Source organism: Erythrolamprus reginae, chromosome 10 (assembly GCF_031021105.1).
Source record: "Erythrolamprus reginae isolate rEryReg1 chromosome 10, rEryReg1.hap1, whole genome shotgun sequence".
NCBI classification, from domain to species: Eukaryota; Metazoa; Chordata; class Lepidosauria; order Squamata; family Dipsadidae; genus Erythrolamprus; species Erythrolamprus reginae.
This window is the reverse complement of record NC_091959.1, coordinates 22,709,583-22,730,171: the sequence shown is the minus strand read 5'-3', so window position 1 is coordinate 22,730,171 and position 20,589 is coordinate 22,709,583. Positions and strand designations below refer to the sequence as shown.

General features: G+C 43.0%; 1 protein-coding gene across 1 annotated transcript; it reads right to left on the bottom strand.

Annotated features, from left to right (window-relative positions):
- Nucleotides 1-3,251: 3,251 nt before the first annotated feature.
- Nucleotides 3,252-20,310, bottom strand: MRPS11 (mitochondrial ribosomal protein S11). The gene is made up of 6 exons (XM_070762029.1): nucleotides 20,194-20,310; nucleotides 17,671-17,784; nucleotides 14,348-14,446; nucleotides 11,028-11,157; nucleotides 5,683-5,748; nucleotides 3,252-3,575 (listed from the first exon to the last, which is right to left on the bottom strand). Exons 1-6 carry the CDS (start codon nucleotides 20,244-20,246, stop codon nucleotides 3,468-3,470), a joined length of 570 nt encoding a protein of 189 aa, XP_070618130.1. The 5' UTR covers nucleotides 20,247-20,310; the 3' UTR covers nucleotides 3,252-3,467.
- Nucleotides 20,311-20,589: the final 279 nt, after the last annotated feature.

The window sequence follows — 20,589 nt, the reverse complement described above, 5'->3', positions numbered from 1 at the left end:
GAATTGTGACGGGAAGTTGATCGGCAACCAATGCAGACTGCGGAGTGTTGGTGAAACATGGGCATACCTAGGTAGGCCCATGACTGCTCTCGCAGCTGCATTTTGCACGATCTGAAGTTTCCGAACACTTTTCAAAGGTAGTTCTCTAATTTATGCATGTTATGTTTGTTTGTAGGGATGTTTGGTTTTACAATAAGGGTTTTTTAGTTGTTTTAGTATTGGATTTATATGATGTTTTTTATTACTGTTGTTAACCACCCCGAGTCTACGGAGAGGGGCGGCATACAAATCCAATAAATAAATCTCATTAGGGCTGGAAAGAAATGAATTCGGAGCAAGTAGAGCAATGAAAAAAAGCCTGCAAAGACTTAGGGCTGGAAAAACATTCTTCGGAGAGAATAACAATGAAAAAGCCTGCAAGGTAAGAGCTGAGAAGTGCGTCTTATACTCCGAAAAATACAGTTCCCAAACCACTTAATCAGAAAGTCTTCCTGAAATTCAAGAACAAGTCATTAAGTCCCTTCTTTTTCTGGGCTGTCATAATTTCAAATGGTCATAACTCGAGAATTGTATTCTAAAAAACATGATTCCTGAATGTTGTTGATGTGAAACAACCAATGACACTCAGTAATCCCATGAATTTTTCAATCTTAAAAAGGAATTGCAGGAGATTTGGGAGTATATTTTAATACAGGTGACAATCTTTAAATGTCCCCGTTTTGGATTGGTTAAGGGGTTCAATTTTTGACTCAAAGGGAAAAAAATACTTTTGCCCAATTTTGAATAATTTTCTGAGATTTGGGAACCACTGAGTTAATAAGGTCCTGAATGTAAGATAGAAACATAGAAACATAGAAGACTGACGGCAGAAAAAGACGTCATGGTCCATCTAGTCTGCCCTTATACTATTTCCTGTATTTTATCTTACAATGGATATATGTTTATCCCAGGCATGTTTAAATTCAGTTACTGTGGATTTACCAACCACGTCTGCTGGAAGTTTGTTCCAAGGATCTACTACTCTTTCAGTAAAATAATATTTTCTCATGTTGCTTTTGATCTTTCCCCCAACTAACTTCAGATTGTGTCCCCTTGTTCTTGTGTTCACTTTCCTATTAAAAACACTTCCCTCCTGGACCTTATTTAACCCTTTAACATTTAAGATATCCACTTATGGTTGAATGACTGACAACTCTTTTTCATACTTCCTACGGGAACTGCTCTGGAGTCTCTGCTTTTTCCTAACTGACTAGTAGAGAAATTCTAGTTGAAATGGAAGCTCTGTACTTGCTGATGAGGAATAAAATATTTTCCCCACCACCAGCACCCCTGGCAAGTGGATTTCCATAAGAGGCATGGATTTGGATCCCAAATGGCACAGTGGGATAGTGGAGTTTCCAGTTGACTCCCTTTTGCAACTGGAAAATAGACCTGATATATTAGAATAGAATACAATTCTTCATTGGCCAAGTGTGTGGTTGCACACACAAGGAATTTGTCTTTGGTGCATATGCTCTCAGTGTACATAAAATAAAAAGATACGTTTGTCAAGGATCATGAGGTGCAACACTTAATGGTTGTCATAGGGGCCAAATAAGCAATCAGGAAACAATCAATATTAATAAAAATCTTAAGGATAGAAGTCACAAGTTGTATCGTGTGCAATATCTCACAAACAGCTTGGAGATCTGGTTGAAAAGGATGATTTAAAAAACCACCCTGTCCATTAACATTAGAAGAGGAAAGTACCAGATTACCTACGGCAGTGTTTCCCAACCTTGGCAACTTGAAGATATTTGGACTTCAACTCCCAGTATTCCCCAGCCAGCGTTCGCTGGCTGGGGAATTCTGGGAGTTGAAGTCCAAATATCTTCAAGTTGCCACGGTTGGGAAACACTGACCTACGGGACCGTCTCCTGCCTCATGTATCCCAGCGACTGTTAGAGCCCAGAGTTGGACTTATGGAATCCAAACAATGTCGGCTGGCAGGCTCTAGGGGAAGAGCTTTCTCTGTGGTGGCCCCGGCCCTGGAATTCGCTCCCACCCTCCCGGTCTTCCAGAAGATGCTTAAAACGCACTTATGCCAGTAGGCCTGGGTCCACTGAGCTTGGATACTCTGCTCTAGCCCTGTTATGAGTGAGATTGGATGAACGGATTGAATGTTTTGATGAGTTGGATAAATAAGAATCAGGGGGTCCAGGGGGAAAGCATTTTGAAATTCCCTGATATTTCCCTGACATTTGCCTGTAACTTGTGATCTAGTTAAGGCACGGTCACAGATTACATCATACCAAACGGCTAAGCCGTGGAGAAATATCGGTAGCTGAGGAAGCAAGTTGTTGCCACAGTGATGCTCATATTCTGCTTGACTCTGCCAGGCAGAGCGATCCATTGTTGTTTTTTTCATGGTTTCCCCCTGACATTTAAACATTTAAATACAGTTGATTTCCCCCCGATTTATTCCATTTTTTTCACGAATCCCCTGATTTTCCTGTTTTCCAGGTTAGCTGAACACCCTGAAGGATTTTAGTTTTAATTTTAGTTTAAATTTTCTCAATTTTTAACATGCCTTGTTATGTATCATTTACAGGGAGTGGACAAAAAAATGAAAACACTTGACTTTTTGGCATCATGTTTGAACATGTTCAAATCAATCAAAACTTGACATATTGTAATGGTTTTTTTAAATTCTGTTGTTTGATATGTTTTTTTAAACTACCTTTTTTTTTTTTTTTACAGAAATTTAAGGAAATTGGTTATAACCTTCTAGAAATGGCAGACCTCTCAGACTTTCAAAGAAGCCAAATTGGTGCCCGAATGTTTGGCGTTTTAAGAGGTAATGTCTCAAAAGTAATGACTGCTTTGGAAAGAGAAGGGAAAATGTCCTGAGCCAAGCACAGGTCTGGTCGAAAGTCGAAGTTGTCTGAGAGAGACCGTTGGACTCTAAAGCGAATTGTTAGAGTGGATCGCAAGACCGCAGCCCCTAAAATCACTGCAGAGCTCAATAGACATGTACAGAACCCAGTTTCCACAAAAACTGTTTGAAGGGAGCTTCACAAATCTGGATTCCAAATCTGGATTTTCAATGTGTTTCCATTTTTGTGTCCACCCCCTGTATGTTGTAAGCCGCCCTGAGTTTCAGGAAAAGGGCAACCTAGAAATCGAATGAATGAATGAATGAGTGAGTAAGTGAGTGAGTGAGTGAGTGAGTGAGTGAGTGAGTGAATGAGTAAAGTAGCTCCAAACAAAAATGTAATTCAAAGGGCCCCTCTGATATAGAGGCAACTTTTTAATTTTAATATTCACACTTTATAAACATAGTCACTGCGTTGCTTTCCTGCAGGCAAGCCCCAAGCCTGCCTCTGCTTTGAAAGTTGCAGGAAGAATGAACAGCTCCCCCTGAAAAATGGCTGCGAAACTTCTTTGAGATGCGGGCGCCACCTCTTCTCTCTCCTGCTCCACTCCTCTCACAGCCTCCGTGCTTTCCGAGGACGGCAGCCGTTGTGCGGTACCGGCGTGTCGTCTGTGATGGAGATCACCTCCAGACCCCCTAAGGTTAAGCCTTGGATGGCTGCCTGAAAAAGGAAACAGAATAGATCAGCCTGGGGCCATTGGAATGCTAAGTCACGGTCTGTTGGAAGCACAATTCCTAGGATAAACCCACAACTACTTGAGTTCAGATGACTTGCAAAGCCTTAAATCTTGCTTTGCCGGATACAAAATTAAGCCTGGCTTCACCATCTCTGTGATAGCTTTGTGAAACTGTGTTGATAGGTTAGGTATGTACAGTGGTACCTCTACCTAAGAACGCCTCTACTTAATAACGTTTCTAGGTAAGAACTCTTCTTAAAAACCATTTTCTACTTAAGAACCCGAGCCTGAAAAAAATTCCAGGAAGTTTGAGAGCAGCACAAAGACCCAGCCAGTTTCCTGCCATTCCTCCTTTAATCCTGGCCATCATGGTCTTTTCTGGCCTGCCAGAGGAGCCTTTCGGTGGTGCTTAAGGAGGCTTTGGCAGTCCAGAGCAAACAAAGCATTTTCCTTTCCCTGGGCACTTGGAGAGGGAATAAACCTCTGCCAGTGCCCAGAGAATGTCCTCCTCCTCTTCTCCCTCGTCCTCCTCCCACCCAAATTCCGAGCTTTTATTTCTTTCCTAATGGGTTTGCACGCATTATTTGCTTTTACATTGATTCCTATGGGAAAAATTGTTTCTAATTGCAAACTTTTCTACTTAAGAACCTGGTCACGGAACGAATTAGGTTATTAAGTAGAGGTACCACTGTATGTTGATTGATTGGACTGTTGTGGTTTTTGTTTTGTTTTGTTTTTAAAATAATTTTTATTTCAGATATATACATTTAAAAGGACATTTTCTCAATCATTACCTCTTTGCATTCACCATCAAAGCGAGCAGAAAGAGAAGTGAAAGAGAAAACCATAGACATAACAAAAACAGACTGTACATAACCTTACCCCGCCCCTGCTGTCTCGTTGACAGCTTAGTTTTCCGTTTATCATTACCAGCGGATACTATTCAGACATAACTTACGTTCTTTGATCCTCTTTCCCTATCTTCTCGCATATCTAGTCAATTGTTACTAAGTTCTTCAATAAATCTAATATTTTCAAACCCTTTTAAACTTATTCACAAGTCTTTTATACAGTTGTGGGGGTTTTAATAGGATTTTAGAAGCATAGAAACATCGATCCATCGATCAATCAATCGATCCATCTATCTAAGCATCTTATAATAAATAAGCTAACTACATAAAATTGTCTGCCTGTTTACCTACCTACCTACCGATCCATCCATCTCTCTATCTCTATCTATCTATCTATCTATCTATCTATCTATCTATCTATCTACTATCCATCCATCCATGTATCTATCTATCAATCTATCTAAACATCTTATCATAAATAAGCTACGTACATACAAGATGTGCTGTGTAAGCTAATTACATAAATATCTTCTCTCTCTCAACATCTTATCATAAATAAGCTACATAAATATTGTCTGTCTGTTTACCTACCTACCTACCTACCAATCCACCCACCCATCCAAACATCTTATCATAAATAAGCTAACCACATACAAGTTATGCTGGGTAAGATAACTACATAAATACTGTAATTTTTAAACCTGTGGTTTGTGTTTCATTTGAACTGCTACACCCCTCGGCAGCTCCAGAAACCCAATTTGTCTTACATTGAAGTAAGGGATTACGTTCCAACTGCAGAGAGAACTTGTGCAAATTGGGGAGGGGGGGGAAAGATGTGGGCGCTTGAAGCAGATGCAGACAAACGCTCCATTAGCAGCCCCTTCAATTCGCTCTCCGCCATCACAGCCGAGGTGTTGCCAAACCGGATTAGCTCCAGCAGCCATCTCCAACCTGGAGGGTCCCCCCTGGGTGAGTTGGAACTTTTGGTTCCCGGTGCCCCCTGCCAGCACACAGAATGCCATATTCTGGGCTTCCAGTACAAACAGAGCCAGAGGAATTGAAAACAAGTTTCCAGGCCATGCAATTGTGTGTGTTTTTTTTCTCTCCGCTTGCTTTGCGTCCGATCCCATTTAAGTGACATCACTCTATCACCGTGCCCCTTGATAAATGCAGGAGTCCAGCCAATAAAGGCTTCTTTTCACCTTCGAAGAACGACTACAAAACATCAGGAAGCGCTTACCAGCCGCCCAGGTCCCAGGCCTTTCACCACAACCCGAATGTGGTGGATGCCTTTTTTCACTGCTTTCTGGTGGACCAGGAGAGAGAGAGAGAGAGAGATTATGCAATGAACCCAAGAGTCTAATGACTGCTAATACTCCGACATTCAACCCAGATCCTATTTGCCCTTCCGTCCGAAAAGGAGCTTCTGTTCAGTGGGACAAAGGCCGCGGTTTTCTTTGGAGCAAAAAGGCACCATTGATTTTACGCTGCTTTCATTTGTTGCCGAGCTGCTCAGAATCAAGCGGTGTCGGAGTTTCATAAACTACCTGTTCGCATACAGTTCTTTAGCTGGGATTGGCCTCTACAGGCATGAAAGCTTTTTTTTCCTTTTTTTTTGGGGGGGGGGGGGGGCGGCGGCAGGTATGGCACCCAGTGTGCCGATAAAACCACTGAGACCACCAGAGCTGGTTTACTCCATAATCCTTCAAATTTAAGAACTTAAGAAGAGCCATGCTGAATCAGCCCATTGAGTCCAGCATTCTTGTCACACAGTGGCCCACCAATTGTCCATGGGGATCTTGGGCAGAAAGAGAAGGCAAGACCCTCCCTTTCCCTCGACCCCCCAAAAATGGTACCTAAGGGAATCCTGCCTGCCTCAACTAACATAGAGGCAGCACTTGGACATCCGTTTCAATAACCATCGATACACTTAGCATCCATGAATCTGTCTCATCCTGCCTTGAAGCTACCCAGGCTGACAGCTGTCACGAGCTCTTCTGGAAGTGAATTCCATAAACCAAGGACCCTCTGGGTGAAGAAATATTTCCCTTTGTTTGTCCTCACTTTCTTACCTATAAGCTTTAGGAAGTGCCCCCTCGTCCCAGTATTGTGTGAGAGAGAAAATAATTTTCCTCTAACATTTCTAGCCCATGCATCGATCAAGTCACCCCTTAAACTCCATCTTTCAAGGCTGAAGAGTCCAAGGTGTTGCAACCTGGTTTCCTAAGGGAGGGGCTCCATTTCCTTGATCATTCTTGTTGCCCTTTTTTGCACCTTTTCCAGTTCCATTATATCCTTCTTGAGGTGCGGTGACCAGAATTGTACACAGCACTCCAAGTGTGGTCTCACCATCGATTTGGTGATTTGATTTTTGATTTTTCAGTTCTTGATACTTTGTGATCTGTGCATCTTTTTTATAATAGATTTTTTTTATTTTTTTTTAATAATAACACATACACCCAACATATCACACAGTGCTTGGTGACCTGTGCTCCCACCACCCAACAACATTCAAACCCCTCCAACAAAATGAAGGTGTACCTTATTTATAACATTTTAAACTAAGAACATTACAGTATTTACATATTATAGAGTGATTCCAATTTATTCTTTATACCTTGGTCTTGAATTCTACTGACAGTATAACCTCTAACCCGGTCCCATCTATCGTCCCATCAGTTACTGCAATTTATTTTCATTAATCATATTCATCCTTATATCCATAATTTCAAACTGAATGCGTTCCACCATGTACCGGTACCAATTTTGTATTGTCCACTTTGTTGCATCCTTCCAACCTAAAACTATTACCGCCTGGGCTTTGCAATCTGTGTATCAATCATCGTCAGCACAATCCTGGCTTCAATGGAATTGTTCACACACACACACAGGAGAACAAATTGTGGAAGAGAAACGGGGATGAACGATGCTTTGCAGAAATCTAGGGTTTCTGTCCTGGTATAAATAGGAAGGGTGGGATTTTTTTCTGATTTGTGGCTGAGCAAAAAAGAAAAATCACTTTTTTTTCCAGCAGCACTTCCCACAAAATAGGATTGGCTATTCCCTTCTAGACTTCCCAGTCAAAGCATCCACTGGTTATTATCTTGGCTGAAACACTGGGTGCTGAAGTCCTGCATACCCAGGGATTTGGTGAAGGGTGCTATTTGCCATTGTTTTTTCCCAGACCTGAAAACGCACACAAGTTAAGAGTACTTACAAAAGTCATTTACATTCAACCCACCAGGGAAGAAATGGCTTGCTTGCAGCACACAAGAATCTTGCTACGTTTAGAACGGGAAAATTAAAATGCCCAGCTGGAAACCTTCCATATCTGCTATGCCATAGCTCTTTTAAATGTTTCCTACAGCCCAAATGATTAATGGGAATTTCCAGAGAAGACTGACAGTGGTGACAATGAGTCTGTTGGGCTAAGACTGCCCTCTCGTGGCTTTTTAGAGACCTTCCATCTGGGGCCCAAGGAATCCTTTTTTTACTATATTTTATTTCCCCCGATAACTTAAAGAATACAAGATTTTACAGTGGTACCTCTACTTATGAACTTACTTCATTTCATGTCCAGGTTCTTAAGTAGAAAAGTTTATAAGAAGAAGCAATTCTTCCCATAGGAATCAATGTAAAAGCAAATAATGTGTGCGATTGGGGAAACCACAGGGAGGGTGGAGGCCCTGTTTCCTCCCAGGAGATTCCTAGAGAGGCCCCATGGAGACTTCTCCACACCTTTTACGGCCCTGTTTCCTCCCAGGAGATTCCTAGAGAGGCCCCATGGAGACTTCTCCCCGCCTTTTCTGGCCCTGTTTCCTCCCAGGAGATTCCTAGAGAGGCCCCACAGAGGCTTCTCCCCGCCTTTTCTGGCCCTGTTTCCTCCCAGGAGATTCCTAGAGAAGCCCCACGGAGGTTTCTCCCTGCCTTTTCTGGCCCTGTTTCCTCCCAGGAGATTCCTAGAGAGGCCCCATGGAGGTTTCTCCCTGCCTTTTCTGGCCCTGTTTCCTCCCAGGAGATTCCTAGAGAGGCCCCACAGAGGCTTCTCCCCGCCTTTTCTGGCCCTGTTTCCTCCCAGGAGATTCCTAGAGAGGCCCCACGGAGGTTTCTCCCTGCCTTTTCTGGCCCTGTTTCCTCCCAGGAGATTCCTAGAGAGGCCCCACGGAGGCTTCTCCCCGCTTTTTCTGGCCCTGTTTCCTCCCAGGAGATTCCTAGAGAGGCCCCACGGAGGCTTCTCCACGCCTTTTCTGGCCCTGTTTCCTCCCAGGAGATTCCTAGAGAGGCCCCACGGAGGTTTCTCCCTGCCTTTTCCAGTTACAGGTTCGGAGGCTCAGGTTTGTAAGTGGAAAATGGTTCTTGAGAAGAGGCAAAAAAATCTTGAACACCTGGTTCTTATCTAGAAAGGTTCATAAGTTGAGGCGTTCTTAGGTAGAGGTACCACTGTATTTGCTACTCCGATACTTTATAGAATACAATATTGTATTTTATAAATACTGTTCTGTTTTGCATTGATCTGATTGCACACATTCGTCCTCGGTCATTTCAGTGATTGTTCAAAGTTGACAACTATGCTGAAAAAAATAATTTTACAACCAATGTCTGCATTTTATGACCTTGGCAATGTCCCTCAGTCACACAATTGCCATCACAGCCAGTGTGCATTGCCTTATGCGTGACCTGTGCATCCTCTCCCTCTTTCCCCCCCCTCCATGCAAAGGAGAGATGGGAGAGAAAGGGATTGCAAGAGAGTAAACACTAAGCCAGTGTGCATTGTTCTATGCGTAACTTGTGCATCCTCTCCCTCCTTCCCCCCCCCATGCAAAGGAGAGATGGGAGAGAAAGGGATTGTAAGAGAGTAAATGTTAAGCCAATGTGCATTGTCCTATGTGTGACCTGTGCATCCTCCCCCTCTTCCCCCCCTTCATGCAGAGGAGAGATGGGAGAGAAAGGGATTGCAAGAGAGTAAACACTAAGCCAGTGTGCATTGTCCTATGTGTGACCTGTGCATTCTCCCCCTCTTTTTCCCCCCTTCCATGCAGAGGAGAGATGGGAGAGAAGGGGATTGCAAGAGAGTAAATGTTAAGCCAATGTGCATTGTCCTATGTGTGACCTGTGCATCCTCCCCCTCTTCCCCCACCCTCCATGCAGAAGAGAAGAGATGGGAGAGAAAGGGATTGCAAGAGAGTAAACACTAAGCCAGTGTGCATTGTCCTATGTGTGACCTGTGCATCCTCCCCCTCTTTTTTCCCCCTTCCATGCAGAGGAGAGATGGGAGAGAAGGGGATTGCAAGAGAGTAAATGTTAAGCCAATGTGCATTGTCCTATGTGTGACCTGTGCATCCTCCCCCTCTTCCCCCACCCTCCATGCAGAAGAGAAGAGATGGGAGAGAAAGGGATTGCAAGAGAGTAAACACTAAGCCAGTGTGCATTGTCCTATGTGTGACCTGTGCATCCTCCCCCTCTTTTTTCCCCCTTCCATGCAGAGGAGAGATGGCAGAGAAAGGAATTGCAAGAGAGTAAATAGACACACAATGGAGAATTCACTGGGGTTATGGCTGCTGGTACCAATGCATTCCAAAGCGCAGGGGAGTGGTTAGTTAAGCTAAGAAAAACAGACATGAAACAGACTGGTTTTTGTCAATTCTGAGCAGGAAAGTAGTTCTCAAAGATGAAATTCCTTGTCCCAACTTAAATGAAGCCTAACTTAGTATAAACACCCTTCCTATACCTCTGAAATTCTTTGGGAAGGTGGTCTGGTTTAGGGCATATGTAAACTTAGCCACTGTGGATTAGCAGTGTGGATGAACTAGAATATTTGACTTCCTCTCCAAAGTAGAGTTTTAACCCTTTCTTCATCAGCTCCTTCTTTTTGTGGAAGGACCAGAGAGTGAGCAGCAGTTACTCCCTAAGGAGGAGCAATTTGGTTCATCTGGAGCAAGATTTCCTACTGCTTGGTACAGGTTAAAAAGATGCAATAAATTTAAGATTAATAAGATTAATAATCCTTCAGATTCTATATACTGCTCAAAACAAATAAATAAAGGGAACACTTAAACAACAGAATATAACTCCAAGTAAATCAAACTTCTGTGAAATCAAACTGTCCACTGAAGAAGGAACACTGATTGACAATCAATTTCATTTTGTTGTCAGCACACTCAACTTTGTACAGAACAAAGTATTCAATGAGAATATTTCATTCATTCAGATCTAGGATGTGTTCTTTGAGTGTTCCCTTTATTTTTTAAAGCAGTGTATAAAACCAAACAGGCCCCAATTGTGGTCTCTGTTCATTTATAACAACTCATTTGCAATCATTCTCTAATTAACTTATCTAGGCATAAGCAATTGGACTTTAGAACCCAACAATTCAAAGGAATGCTCAAACAGCAAGCAAATATTAAGGATTATAATAAGAATTTCTTGGAAGTTTTTTGTTGGTCCGTTTGTTTGTTTGTTTATTCCATTTGTATGCTTAATAAGTTAAATGAGAGTTGCTGATTTAAGAACCTTGTTTACAGCCTGATAAGTCTTTGACCATTTCAACTTAGGGAAAAGTTAGTTCCAAGTTGTTAGCTGACTTACGTTTCCTGCTGCAATTCCAGTTGTCTGTGCTGCAATAGCTGTTGATGTCTTCGCATTCTTGAACCCCATGCGGCCACAGGTTAGTAGGAGCACAGGGACTTTCTCAGCTGTGAAAACCTGGATGTGAGTGCTACAGGTGTCGTGGGAAGAGGAACAACATTCTGTTAGACATCCATATGCGGTGCTATTTTTGGATTCCCTGCAAATTTGTCTGGAAAAAAACCCCACACCAACTCCTAGTAGTTTAACTCAGCTCTTGCATTCTCGTGGGGAGATAGCAAGTGGGTGAACTCGAATGCAAAAATAAAATAAATTGAATCGCTGCCAGATACGTTGCTTATGCCACAACGGACTAAAAAATAGGACAATTCTTGCCAACTGGCTGCTTTCCAGATGTACTCAGATCGCAATTTTTAGCAGGTCCAGTCGGTATGTTTGCTGAGCTCCTTTGTTCCAATGCCTTTGGTAGGTACCAAGTTGGAAACAGGCTCATTTTAGACATTTAACTACAGTGGTACCTCAGTTCTCGACCACAATTCGTTCCAGAAGTGTGGTCGAGAACCGATTTGGTCGAGTACCGAATTAATTTATCCCATAGGAAATAATGGAAAGGGATTTAATTGGTTCCCAGCCCCTGTTGACTTGCTGGGAACCAATTAAATCTATTTTCTTTATTTCCTATGGGATAAAAAATCTGAGGAGCTCTATAAGCGCTCCAAGCTGCAGGAAGGGTGGGAGCGGCTGCAATCCCAGCAGCTTCGGGGGGCTCCTTTCCTCAGTGCTTCGTCTTGTTACTTGTAGGCAGCTGCACCAACTTTCTCCTTCCCGACGGCGGCAATTGCAGCGGCTTCCCTTCGAGTAGCAACAGCGCGGGGAACGTCACGTGATGAAGGGAAGCTGCTGGAGCGGCGGCAACTGCTGAGATGGCTCCGGCGGCTTCCCTTCATCACGTGACGTTCCCGGCACTGTTGCTCCTCGGAGGGAAGCCACCGCCGTTGCCGCCGCCGGGAAGGAGAAAGTTGGTGCAGCTGCCTACAGGTAACAAGACGAAGCATTGAGGAAAGGAGTCCCCCGAAGCTGCCGGGATTGCAGCCGCCCCCGGCGGTAACATTTCGGATAAATAACAAAATTTTCTGTGGCTGTTCAGTATCCGAATTTTTGTTCGGATACCGAAGGAAATTTTTGCTGAAAATTTTGTTCGGTATCCGAAATATACGACAACCAAGGCATTCGAGAACTGAGGTACCACTGTATTTGGAAAGATGCAATCCTCAAAAACTGTGTGGAGAGATGAACGTGCAGCCACTAAGAACTATTTCTCTGTCACTTTCAGACATTTCCTTGACAATTATTACCGAAAATTACTCAAATTATCGCTGGCCGTTCTAAGACAGGGAGTGACATGAAGACTGTAGCATTATGTCAGTCTTACCAGGCAGAGAAAAAACATTATCAGGTCAGTTGGAGTTTATTATAAAATAATTAATGCACCATAATTAATATATCTTGCAAGTCTGAAAGTATAAATCTCATGCATCCACGCCTCCCGACAAAGAACTGGAGACTAGGCTGCTCTTCGTTGTAGGAGAAACAAGCAAGGTGTTCCTGGCAAGATGTTGTCCATTTTTCCGTTCATCCATCCGTCATCTATCTATCTGTAAAATTTATTAGCCGCCTACATAACTATAAGGCAACTTTGAGTGGTATTATGTAGAATCACTATATAACACCATATACAGCACTCCCCTATAATTATGGCTTGCAGTTTGCACCGGGCAGTTTGCTTGGTTTCTTAGCTCTTGAAAAAAACTTAGGTTATTAAAAACCTCTGCCCTTGAATCTCCACCCACAAAATCTGTAATAATAGAGAGCCGGGATGGCGCAGCAGGTAGAGTGCTGTACTGCAGACCACTGAAGCTGACTGTAGATCTGTAGGTCAGCGGTTCAAATCTCATCACTGGCTCAAGGTTGACTCAGCCTTCCATCCTTTCGAGGGGGGTAAAATGAGGACCCGGATTGTGGGGGCATTATGCTGGTTCTGTTAAAGAGTGCTATTGCTAACATGTTGTAAGCCACCCTGGGTCTAAGGAGAAGGGTGGCATAAAAATCAAACGAACAAACAAACAATAATTTATTAGATTTGTATGCCGCCCCTCTCTGCAGCATTAGATCATTAAAAGAGCCGCGCCAGAACAGTGGTTAGAATGCAGTATTGCAGGCTAATTCTGCCGACTGCCAGCTGTTCGATCCTGACTGGCTCAAACTTGAGTCACCTTTTTCTGAGATCGTGTAAAATGAGGACCCAGATTGTTGAGCCCAATATGGTGACATCTGCCCAAAAAATCTCTACGGCACTAATGGTGAACCTATGGCACGGATGCCACAGGTGGCACGTGGAGCCATATCGGCTGGCATGTGAGCCATTGCCCTATCTCAGCTCCAACGTGCATGTGTGTGCCGGACAGCTGATTTTTGGCTTGCACAGAGGCTCTGGGAGGACATTTTTGGCTTCCAGAGAACCTCCGGGACAGGATGGGGGAGGGTGTTTTTACCTTCCCCAGCTCCAGGGAAGCCTTTGGAGTCTGGGGAGGGCAAAACACAAGCCTACTGGGCCCACCAGAAGTTGGGAAACAGGCCATTTCTGGCCTCCAGAGGGCCTCCGGGGGTGTGGAAGCTGTTTTTGTCCTCCCCAGGCATTGAATTATAGCCTACGCCCACGGTCTTTCAGCACCCAAGGGAAAAAAGGTCACTGATCAATGGGATGGTATATAAGTCTTCCAAGTGCTGTTGCTAACTGTTCTGCATGGAGAATAATAATAATAATAATAATAATAATAATAATAATAATAATAATAATAATATTAATTTATTGGATTTGTATGCCGCCCCTCTCCGTAGACTCGGGGCGGCTAACAACAATAATAAACACAACATGTACAATCCAATAATAAAAAACAACTAAAAACCCCTATTATAAAACCAAGCATACACACAAACATACCATGCATAACTTGTAATGGCCTAGGGGGAAGAGCTATCTCAACTCCCCCATGTCTGGCGGTATAAATGAGTCTTGAGTAGTTTACGAAAGACAGGGAGGGTGGGGGGCAGTTCTAATCTCCGGGGGGAGTTGGTTCCAGAGGGCCGGGGCTGCCACAGAGAAGGCTCTTCCCCTGGGGCCCGCCAAACGACATTGTTTAGTCGACGGGACCCGGAGAAGGCCAACTGTGGGACCTTATCGGTCCCTGGGGTTCGTGCGGTAGCAGGCGGTTCCGGAGGTAATCTGGTCCATTGCCACGTAGGAATCTCCAACCACTTACTTATTGTAGGTAGCTTTGATATGAACTATTGGGATTTCTTCAAACTTCTTTCCATCCCATCGCAAGGGACTTTCTTCTCCCGGCACTGGAGGTAAATAGCTGAAAACAAGAAGAGAGAAGGTAGCCACACCAGCCAGTTCAACAGCTTAGGCAGTCCCGCCACTTCATCCCCAATATTATTTTATCAGATTATCAGTGGACATTTCTGTTCAAAGATGAGTGGTGCGGTAGCCTGGAGATGGAGCTCTCGCCTCACAATTGGGAGGCTGTGAGTTCGATCCTAGGTAGAAGCAGATATTGCTCTCCCTGGGCATGATGAGAATATACAATATCTGCTGAATATAACTCTACATCAGCAACAGGAAGGGCATCCAGCCAGTAAACACTCAGCTCCATTCAGTTTCCCAGACTGTTAGGATTCTGTCCATAACTGGTGGGTTGGCAATATATTGGCTGCAGGTGCTACAGGCTGCCACAAGAGGGAGATAGAGTTTATTTCTCTGAGTCACCCTCTCTGTTTCTCTTTGTCTGGCTATTCACTGTTAGGTGTGCTCTGCATTTTCTCTGTAATCTCTCTGTATTGTAGTCATGTATTATAGCTAAAATGTGTTTAGGCTTGATATCTATGTTTGTTGGTTATGACAAAGACAACTTGTAAGAAAGACTAGGTAATACTTGGATTGTTATTCTGACTTATTATGCGTGTGACTTTAGACCGTTTATCTGAAGATGTTATTTCTCAAAGTAAACTTTAATTCAAGTTAGCATCTCTCTGTGTGGCTGAGTTAGTTATTCACAACTAATCTCAATTTAAATGTTTGTGATAAACAAGGATTACAGAGTACTCCTAATTTATCAAGGTTGTGCACACACACAAACATTTAGATTGAGATTAGTACCTCTACCTAGGATTTACCTAGGATCGATCCTAACATTAACACAGACTCCACCCCACAAGAGATTATGAGTTCATTAAATGATGATGATGATGCTTGTTCAAAGATGCTCACATAATGGGATTCAATTTCCCCCTCTAGAATCTACAATTCACCTGCACTGGAACACACTAAGCCAGTGTTGTCGAAATTTTTTGAAATGTTCGTGCGCACACAGATGCTGCTAAGGTGCCTGATTTTAATAATAATAATAATAATAATAATAATAATAATAATAATAATAATAATAATTGTCATGGTCAAAAACAACGAATTGTCATTGGCAACGAAAGTCGTGTGACATCCAGAGACCAGTCCCATCATACATAAAATCAGAATAGGTAAATTTTCAAAATAGAATAAAAAATAGAATAAAAAATAGAATAAATGTCCCACCCACTACAAATTCCCCACCCTGAACCACTCAACCATCTACATGACAAACCGAGTAATATTGTCCAACAGTTCACTGATGGTGACCCTTTAGTTTGTTAAGTGCGAGTATAGCTCTGGGATAAAAACTATTCAGGAAACGTGTGGTCCGAGTTCTAGTTGTTCTGTATCTTCTGCCAGAAGGCAACAGTTCAAAGAGATTGTAAGCAGGATGAGAAGAGTCTTTGAGAATAGTATGCACCTTCCTAGAACAGCGAGATGTGAAGATGTCATCCAGGGCGGGTAGCTGGAGCCCAATGATGTTCTGGGCAGTTTTAATAATTCTCTGTAGAGCTTTTTTGTTCGCTACAGAGCTGCTCCCATACCAAGCTAGAATGCCGTATGTCAAGACACTCTCAATGGTGCTGCGATAGTAGGACAACAATAGATGCTGAGATAAATTTATCTTCCTGAGCATTCTCAGGAAGTACAGCCTCTTTTGTGCCTTCTTCACAAGCGTATTAACATTCATAGTCCATGAGAGAACTGTGAATGACTAGGACTGTTTTTGACTAAGATATTTGCCAAAGCAAATAATATTTTGTACACTTAATGTATCTGGCTTGTGTTACGAATTATTACTTGTATATCTGGGCTGGTAGCTGGATATCTGCAAAATCTCCATGTTTTCTCTCTGTGTGTGTATCTTTGACTACGAAGAGATTACTCTGCACACTCCTTAACACTTAACAATGCGTGCCATAGGTTCGCCGGATCCTAAGCCATAAACCATTGTTTATAAATTCAAAGCCAGTCAGTTTCACACAATACGGTAAACCAATATAAAATAAAGAGCATTATACTGAAGTGCAATGTATATTCTATGAGTCTACGAGAGGGGCGGAAAATCTAATTAATAATAATAATAATAATAATAATAATAATAATAATAATCAGTTTTTATGATGACATCTAAAACCAACTAGAAGCGGTCCCTCATTCTGGCAGAAAGTTTTCAGGAGGAAGAGAGTGACTTTAAAAAAAAAAAAATGTTGGAATTGGAGGGCCTCTTCCGTCTCCTGAAATTTGACTGACAACCTTTTGATGCAGCTCTCGTCCAAACTCAAATCGTTAAAAATATGAATCAATAAGCCCTCGAGGCTTTTAGAAACACGGCGAAGACTTGTCTGGTTCCATTAAGCTGATGGGTTAGATTGTTTTGACTGCCTCTTGGGTCAGTCAGTCGGGCTTTTCATTTGATGTTGTTCGCGTTTTTATTTGCGATGTTTGGAACATGCTCTAGTTGTTGCTTTTAAATATCTTGTAGAGTTTTAGTCTCTCAATTACAAGTTGGGAGTTGAATATTGATCAGCCTAAAAGCTCTGAAAATAAACAAACATGTGTTCACTAGGGGCAAAAAATATATGATTCTACCATGGCAAAAATGATAAAATTATCATTAGTTGATGGCAAAAATTGTAAGTAAATTTCTGAAAAATTTAATGTTTTCAAAACTTGAAAAAAAACAAATATTATATTATTCAGTTTCTGCACTGGCAAAATTCTTTGAAGCAACCTAACTCCCAACCTCACAAACTTTCCAATAGTTGATGTAATCTGACTGGACATTTTTGATGGTTAAAAAAGAAATCTTGCAAAAATGCAAGAAAAAGGAAACAAACGAATGTTAAAATTCCTTAGAATGCAACTTTTGCGAAACGCATCCTGGTTTGGTCCCATAGGTACTTTTTCAGGAGGCAATGGACTTGGGTTTTTTTTTCTTCTTTTGAAGGCATTTTGCTTTTCATCCAAGAAGCTTCTTCAGTTCTGACAAGATAGTAGGAACTAGTTTTTGAAGTGTTACATTTCACAATTTGTGTCTTTCCTGCTCCCGCCTTCCAAAATACCGGTAGGTGAATTACCCTGTTCACAAAATGCCCAATCACCATTGCAATTATGCACACTTTAATTTCCCCTAGAAATAAGCCGCTATCTGCAAATACAACCTTAACTCACCTGAAGCTCTTTGACTGACTGGAATCTAGCTCTTGGTCTGTTGCCGAGTCTGACTTTTCCTGCAATGTTTGAAATCTCTGAATGCCTGTCTGTATAGTTCGAGAAAAAGTGGTGCTGGAGAAGGAAGAAAACGCAAGAGATTCAAGTTTAAGAACAGTATATCGAGGAACCAGTGCAAAATTCCTATGAACAGCCAAGGCTGACCCATTGCTTCCAGCTGCTAAGAGCGTAATTTTACAACATTTGATCTTCCAAATATGGGACAACAGCACACCCAAGCTACCTGGGCAGTGTTAATGGATGGCTGTTCACCTCCATTATTTCCTCTTTTCTGCTAGAACTAACCTTAGAAACATAGAAGTCTGACGGCAGAAAAAGACCTCATGGTCCATCTAGTCTGCCCTTATACTATTTTCTGTATTTTATCTTAGGATGGATATATGTTTATCCCAGGCATGTTTAAATTCAGTTACTGTGGATTTATATACCACATCTGCTGGAAGTTTGTTCCAAGGATCTACTACTCTTTCAGTAAAATAATATTTTCTCATGTTGCTTTTGATCTTTCCCCCAACTAACTTCAGATTGTGTCCCCTTGTTCTTGTGTTCACTTTCCTATTAAAAACACTTCCCTCCTGGACCTTATTTAACCCTTTAATATATTTAAATGTTTCGATCATGTCCCCCCTTTTCCTTCTGTCCTCCAGACTATACAGATTGAGTTCATTAAGTCTTTCCTGATACGTTTTATGCTTAAGACCTTCCACCATTCTTGTAGCCCGTCTTTGGACCCGTTCAATTTTGTCAATATCTTTTTGTAGGTGAGGTCTCCAGAACTGAACACAGTATTCCAAATGTGGTCTCACCAGCATTCTATATAGTGGGATCATAATCTCCCTCTTCCTGCTTGTTATACCTCTAGCTATGCAGCCAAGCATCCTACTTGCTTTCCCTACCGCCTGATGCCCAATCAATGGAGGTTCCCACAGTAAAAACACAAAAGTTAAAACTATTTCATTAAACCTAATTACAGTAATTCAACAAACGTTTCATCAACCCATCCAATAAAACAAACCACAGGAAAAGGAGTAAGAAACTGGGCACAAATACTGGACCATGAGGTCTTTTTCTGCCGTCAGACTTCTATGTTTCTATGGTATCCTGTCAAATACCTTTTCTAATGCTTAAAGCTTTTGGGTGGCAGGAACCCCGTTTTATAGAAACTCGGTGGTGCAGTGTTTAGAAGTAGCAAGTTACTTATGCTGATCACCGACTGCCAGCAGTTTGGCAGATCGAATCTCAGTGGGCTCAAGGTTGACTCAGCCTTCCATCCTTCCGAGGTCGGTAAAATGAGGACCCAGATTGTTGGGGGGCTGTAAAGTACTGTGAAGCGGCATATAATTCTAAATGCTATTGCTATTTGCTATTTGATTTTCTGGAAGATGCCTGACGTGATTTCTCAATTTCTCTTCTTTGGAGGCAGCAAACAGGGATTGCAAAGCTCCATTCTCAACAGTCAGCTCTTGCAGGCTTGCTTGCAGCTGGCCTGGGATTACAGGACCCATGATTCCCAGGAAGCGTGGATATTGCAGTCAAGAGTAGCAGATCCTTGCCTGTGAAAGGCTTCCTGGAGTCCTCCCCCAAGCGGTCCTCGCCCCAATGATAAAAGGGTGGGATTTAAGACTGTTTGCTCTGGGGAGCCCTCCCAGGATGATGGGAACTGTAGTTCTCCAACTCCTTTACAACACTTGGGACAGGTCAATGTATACAATGCAAATGAATGCAATCCAATGCAAATTGACATTGTGCTCTGGCCACAAACATAAGAGCCATGCGGAATCAGGCCAAAGCCCATCAAGTCCAGCATTCTGTCACACAGTGGCCCACCAATTGTCCATGGGGATCTTGAGCAAAAAGAGAAGGCAAAATCCTTGTACGGAGCCCTGAGTCGCCTCGAGAAGGGCGGCCTGCATTGGCATCCTTCAGTCTTGAAAGACCATGGTATCATACTCTGGATGGTGCCATAGAAATCAAATCAAATCAATCAATCAATGGTACCCAAGGGAATCCTGCCTGCCTCAACCAACACAGAGGCGGCACTTGGACATTTGCAATGGGATGAATGTGGATGATTGTTTTTTTAATAACGGGTTTTTAGATTAGATTTTGATTTGTTTTAGGTTTCTCATATGTCCCTTGTTGTACTATTCCTGTTTTGTAAGCCGCCCTGAGTCTACGGAGAAGGGAGGCAAAGAAATCCAATCAATCAATCAATCAATCAATCAATGCAATGTAAATGCATGCAATACAATTGCACGCAATGCAATTTGCAGATCCTCCTCGTTGAACTGGCGTGGGACCCAATTAATCTAAGATCATCGGTGCATGGAGGCTAAGGATGGGGGTGGGGGAAGAGGCAGAAATGCAGCACGGCTGGACCTGTTGGATTTCTGCCTTCCCCCGCTTAAAACCCGATCCATGCAGTCCTAGAAGTAGCAACCATCCCTCTTCTTCCCGTCTTACCCGGAGCCGCCCCCCAAAAGGCCCCGCCGGGCGATCGCCAGCGCAGCCAGCATAGTTTCTCCACTCCGTGGTCTGGGACTCTGCGTTCCAAGGGGGAAAGGGGCGGAGTCTGGGCCGCCGGTGAAAACTCGCGATGTGTGGCTGAGAGGGAGGGGAAAGAAAACATGGCGGCGCCCAACTGGAGAACTTAGCCGAGACTTCGTAGCTTAGAGGGGTGGGGAAAAAACATGGCGGCGCCCAGCAGGAGAATTTAGCCGAGCCTTCAATGGCCGCGCCCTGACCCGGTTGCGTCCGTACAGGCGCTGCGGCCTGGTTCTCTGAGCTTCTCTGACACATTGAAGAGGGAAGGAGGGGAAGTTTAACCAGATTAAGGGCTCCCGGGAAGCGTTGTCCGGT